Source organism: Physeter macrocephalus, chromosome 19 (genome assembly GCF_002837175.3).
Source record: "Physeter macrocephalus isolate SW-GA chromosome 19, ASM283717v5, whole genome shotgun sequence".
Lineage (NCBI taxonomy): Eukaryota > Metazoa > Chordata > Mammalia > Artiodactyla > Physeteridae > Physeter > Physeter macrocephalus.
In genome coordinates this window covers 10206681-10212680 of record NC_041232.1, presented here as the reverse complement: position 1 = coordinate 10212680, position 6000 = coordinate 10206681, and the positions used below count along the sequence as shown (strand labels likewise).

Below are 6000 nucleotides of genomic sequence, written 5' to 3'. Positions count from 1 at the left end.
GTATACACTACCAAATGTAAAATAGATAGCTAGTGGGAAGCAGCCGCATAGCACAGGGAGATCAGCTCGGTGCTTTGTGACCACCTAGAGGGGTGACATAGGGAGGGTGGGAGGGAGGGAGACGCAACAGGGAGGGGATATGGGGATACACGTATGCATATAGCTGATTCACTTTGTTATACAGCAGAGACTAATACAACATTGTAAAGCAATTATACGCCAATAAAGATGCTAAAAAAAAAAAAAAAAGGCCTAAGGCCTTTCAATCCTGATCTCACTCTCTAGAGTGGAACACTGTTACTGGCCTGGAACACAATCATCCCAGTATTTTTCTATACATTTAGACATATAAACCCATATTGAAATGCTTTGTTTTGTGTGGCTTTTTTAACCCAAAAATGGTGTCATGTTTTGTCTTGTTCTACAACTTCCTTTTATCTTAAAGGTCTATCCATTAGTTCAGGAAGAGAGCTATTTCCTTTTTCAGTAGGTGTAAAGAATTTCATAGTATAAATGCTGTAATTTAGCCATTTCCCTACCAGTAGACTTTAGGCTGTTTTCTCCTCCTATCATAAATAAGACGACATAAATAAAGATGTTCACACAAACAGGGGGAGTATCTTAAAGGTAGAAACTAGAAATAAAACAGCTGGGTTGCAGAGAAGAATCTAGGTTTAACCATCCTGCTATATGAGCTGCCTGAGGTTTTTAGAAGCTAAGTCGGTACAGCCAATGGAAAAGTGAATCAAATGGTAGGAATTTGATGGATCTCAGGAATCTATTAACTACCCAAGTAAGGTTAGTCCCTTAAAGACCCCCACCATGCCGAGATCACAGTTGTAAATTCAGACACTAGGGCTTTGCCTGGTGGTCAACTTCATTCTTTTTTTTTTTTTTCTTGGCGTTACGCGGGCCTCTCACTGCTGTGGCCTCTCCCGTTGCGGAGCACAGGCTCCGGACGCGCAGGCTCAGTGGCCATGGCCCACGGGCCTAGCCGCTCCGCGGCATGAAGGATCCCCCCCGGACCGGGGCACGAACCCGCATCCCCTGCACCAGCAGGCGGACTCCCAACCACTGCGCCACCAGGCAAGCCCCAACTTCATTCTTTAAATTCCAACTCTATTTACCTGCTTGGGAACCTGGACTTCTGCTAAGAGGAGAAAGGGAGAGAGCCCCATGGCCCTCGGTGCTGGTGGGACCCAAAGCAGAATCAGAGGAGCAGGTATAGGAATTGAAGGCAGGAAACTGCTGTAGATTCTCTAGGGGAATGTGGACTTCTGGGTCTGCAAAGCAAAGACGAGAATGGTAGGCCCATGTACAGAATTCCTCAGATCTTTTCCAACAGTTGTGGATAGTCAATATGAATCCCCCAGGGGTCTGAATGATGGAGAAAGAGTTTTAAAACCCAAATTTATAGTAACTGTCACTTTACGTCTTTGTTTTAATATAAAAGGCTTATTCTAACTCTTCTTGGTTGAAGCTAGGTGATAAACCTGGGGGTTAATTATAATATTCTGTATACTTGTGTATGAATATTTCCATAATAAAAAGTTAAAACAAAAAAGCCTTTGTTCCTGAAACATCACTTTTCTCAACTATTCAGGACTTATGCTAAACAGCTACAAAACACTGGTATGCCAGCTATACACTTATCCCAGTTGAAGAAGTAAAATTTATGTTTACCATACCACATGGAGTTAAAATAGCTAAGTCCTTTCCCTAGCCAAGGACTCAATTCCTTGTTTTCAGGAGGTTAACTAGACACTCATGTCACACAATCCTTGGTTCAGTGAAGCTTATGTTTAAGAACCAGATCAAAAGATTCTACTTACTGGTATTAAAAGAGCTCAAATCTAACTTCCTGCACGTATTTCCTAGTTTTTCAATAGGTCTCTACTATTTCAGACTCTCCTGGTAGACTTGCTATATATAGATGTCTCCAGAGTCATCTATAGGTGAGGCCAACAATGTATCCAGAGAGCACACGGCCAGTTATCCCCAACATGCAGCAGACCTCCAATTCCCTTCCCCCACCCGCCCAGGTTTTTTTCACCCACTATGCCAAGGATGAACTTACTATGTGCTATGCACTTTGACCAACATCAACTCATTAATTCTCATGTAAGCCTACAAGGAAGGAGGTACTCTCACAACTCACATTTAAGAGCTGAAGAAAGCAAGTGGCACACCTGACATACGACCTGAACACTCTGGCCTCTGGGCCCAGGCACGGGATCTCTGTACAATGATGCACAGTTGTGCTCGTCACTGAGATGAGATTTCTTGAACTTACACTTGCCCTGCTTCTTGTTCTCCTCCATCTCAATCCGGCGCTCTCGGCGACGTTCCTCCCGGGCCTTCTTCTGGCGCTGCCGCTTCCTCTTCTCGATGTCATCTGCGGGTTGGTGAGGTTGTAAGGAGGTAGACGCAGGACAACCTGGCCATTAACTCCTCCCACTTGGCTAGTAGCTAAGGGCACACGAGTGGGCCCAGCTAGATTGGATGAATGGATGGAATGTATCAGGAGGTTCTGAGACTCACGACAGAAGCTCCTTACTTCCTCTTGTGGGTTTCTAGTCACAAGAATCCCTGAACTCCACTAAAAAGGGAAGCAAAGTAGGGGGCATTCTCACCTGAGAATATCTCTAGGGTTTCCTTAGAGACCAGAGGAGGCTGCAGAGCCAGTTCACAGATGCTGAACTCGCAGGTGAGCGGCAAGTGAGAGAGGTATCTATGACGCTGTCGCACATCCTACAAGGGAAAAGGGACCGATGCTCAACTAAGACCAGGCCTAACTCTAAGAGCAGAGGTTCCCACCCCAGATATCAGGCAGTATACCACACCCTCTCAGATGGCAATGGGGCTCAAAGAGTTAGTGCTCAAGTTATCAGCTTTTGAAAAGCTGAACAGAAATTGTCAATTAACCTACCATAAGGTAGAATAAGCAACCAAAAGCAGTTTTTTGGTTTGTGCTGCAAATGAATGAATTAAGGCTGGTAATGAATGATCTAAAGGTGATCAGCTGTTTCAGCTTTTCTGGGGGTCCACAACAAACAGGGGAGAATAAGGAAGATAAGAGTTATTTACTGAGAAAAAAATCTGGGAACCAATGACTGAATTAATGATAACTGGGAAGGCAGATAAAGCAGGTTTCCCTACTGAACAAAGCTTGGCCTAAAACAATAAAAAATGAAGGCCATTAATTTAATTTTCTTTTAATTCTTTTTCTGCATGTTTGATGGAAAGTTCATAGTACTTAAAAAATCTCTAAATTTAAGGCTTTTAACAAATTTGTGATCAATACAACTGTAACTCTCAAAGAGCAAATATTCACATATGTAAATTATCAGACACTAATTCATAGGTACCTAAGCCAAAAATTCATAACCAGCTTGTGTAAGCTACCTTAAAGCCTCCAAGGACTTTCTTTTCTTGCCATTTCTCCCAAGCAATAAGGAGAAACAAAAACAAATTGATCTCCAAAAGTAGGAGACATCTCTATTCCCAAACCACAATAAATGAACCTGTGATACAGAGAGCAGTGGTGAGTGACCTAACAGAACACTGGCATGGTGGGGGAGGGTTATTTAACTTTTTAAAAATTCACAGGCACCATCACTAACAAAAAGACTTAAAACCTTTCAAGACTAAAGGCCTTGAAAGTCTGTGAACTTGGATGAGCTAGGCCCACCACAAAGAGATTAGGTTAATGCCGCTTCCTGCCCCTCCACCTCGCAAGGTAGGCCCTTACCTCAGACATGGAATACCCAGCGATCTCCACCACCGTGGCTGAGATCTTCTCAGGGCTCTGCTCCAGGCTGCCATACTCCCGCACGAGGCAGCGCACATTCACAGGGTGCAGGAACATGTGCTGCCCATCCTCCGCTGAAGACAAGTGGCTCTATCACACAATACTCTTGGCCAGTCCTCAAGTCGGGCCTTCGTTATCCCAGGCCCGACTCTCCCTCCCCAAGCTGAAAGGCACAACAGACCCATCTGCCCAGGAGCTAGCGGCAATACCTCCCTCTGCTTAGAGAGCCAGATCACTTCTCTGAAACATTAAGCCGCAATCCAGCCCTCCTCCTCAGGGACACTCACCTTGGTAAAAGTAGTAACAAGGAGAGCTGCTCAGGTGTGTGATGCTTGGCTTGGTGACGGGTTCCTGCTGGCTGGACTCGGTACAAATGGTCCCCTCTCCAAGATTGTCTTCTGCTAACTCCGAGTCCTCACAGGCCTCTGACAACCCCTCAGGCTCTGGTTCAGAAATTGCTTCCTCTTCCTCTACCAGAGGGAGAGCAAGAGGACGAGGAGGAGAGCCCAGAGAACAAACTTCTGTGGTCTCTTCATCAAAAGCAGACAGATACTCCAGCATGCCCTGTTGGGACAAACTGTAGGTCACAGAAAGAACACGTGGCAAAGGCAGGCACAGGAACCAAGCTCTCTTGAGGTTTACCTTAGCTGTCACGTTCAATGATTTAACATCACCGGGGAAAGAACACACATAGAAAAAGCACATAGGAAAAATTTAAAAATAAATAAATAAATTAATTAATTAATTAAAAAGCACATAGGAAATACTCATAGTTCTCTCTTCCCCCCAAAAAGCTCAGACCTCACAACAGGGCCTAACAGCTGAAGAGCAGCACTTGAGGAATGGCAGCCATTTAGTCTGTAACTGGGACACTAACCTTCCTGGGTTGAAAAACGGACTCCTTCGTCAAGGGAGCCATCAGCACCAGTTGTTCCAGAGCAGCCACGACACCAGCGACCTCCCCTCTGCTTTCAGCCAATCCTGACAGAGCCTCTTCCCGAGTCTAGAGCACCAGAGAGAAAACCAGAAACATACTTAGTTTGAAGGGCCACATCTTACAATGGCCTTTCTCAACAGGAGCAAAAGTTAAAAGGCAAAAAGGAAGAGTCTAAGTACTTAAAATTCTCAATCTTCAAGGGAAGCAGGAAGCAAAAACACCTAGTACTCAAATGGGATGGTACTCTGCTTACCATCTCTGACAATGAAACGACAACGCTACAAAAAAGCTTCCTGAACAGAAATCCCTGGACACAGATCTAGTCTTCTAGTTTTTATGAACGAAGCTTTGAGAGAGCCCCAGTGCAGGAGACAAGAGTCTGGGCAACCCCCACCTCAACCCGGACAGTTCTACTTCTAGGCAGCTTTTCTTCTCCCTGAAATGCATTTGAAGAAATGCTCCACACTACAGAAAGAAATTAAAAAGTATTGGGTTGGCCAAAAAGTTCGTTCGGGTTTTTCGTAAGATGTTACAAAAACCCAAACGAACTTTTTGGCCAGCCCAATAAATACACAGAACGCTGCCCAAAGAGGACTTATGAGTCAGAGAGATAGAAATTCAAATACCAGCTTCACCTCTTATTAGTTATATGTCCTCAAGTAAATTATCTAACCCATGATTCCATTTCCTCATCCATGAAAGGGTATAGTTGTTCTATCACACCAGGTTATGGAGCTTAAGTGAGATACAAACAAGTACAGTACCTTAGCACAGTCCCTTTCATGTGGGCTTTCACTGTTCTAATCTAGATCAGTGATTCTCAAAATGTGACCCGGGGATGAGCAGCATCAGAACCACCCTGGAACTTGTGATAATGCCAATTACTAAGCTTACTGAGCCAGACCTACTGAATCGGTCTCTCAGCGTGGAGCACAACCACCAGTGACTGTGACGCTTGTTCAAGTTTAAGAATCTCTACTGTAGAGGATACAGGACATAAAGGGATTCTATATTTGGATAATTCTTGCTGCTCCAAAATCCTCAGCAGGCATTGCTAGAGCCCGCTGGAGAGGCCATAGTAATTTCTCCACAATGTCCCTCAAATCTTGCTTAATTAAGAACACAGCTAATCTAGAAACTCAAGGGTCTCAGTTATAAGATCACCTTGACTTGCTCCTTTCAGCTCCAGAGAGCAGTTTAAAAATCCCTAGGTCAACCCCTTCCCTCCTATCACCAAAGCCCAGAGTAAACC

At 44.5% G+C, this 6000-nt stretch overlaps 1 protein-coding gene across 3 annotated transcripts in view; it reads right to left on the bottom strand.

Annotated features, from left to right (window-relative positions):
- RNF10 (ring finger protein 10) overlaps positions 1 to 6000 on the bottom strand; it is a 32390-nt gene that overhangs the window by 5991 nt on the left and 20399 nt on the right. For all 3 annotated transcript variants that reach the window (XM_007129983.4, XM_024120726.3, XM_055080307.1), the window contains exons 8-13: positions 4689 to 4814; positions 4099 to 4375; positions 3752 to 3885; positions 2634 to 2751; positions 2294 to 2395; positions 1128 to 1283 (exon numbers count right to left, since the gene is read on the bottom strand). In XM_007129983.4, coding sequence (XP_007130045.1) covers positions 1128 to 1283; positions 2294 to 2395; positions 2634 to 2751; positions 3752 to 3885; positions 4099 to 4375; positions 4689 to 4814 — 913 coding nt within the window. The remainder of the gene's footprint in view (positions 1 to 1127; positions 1284 to 2293; positions 2396 to 2633; positions 2752 to 3751; positions 3886 to 4098; positions 4376 to 4688; positions 4815 to 6000) is intronic.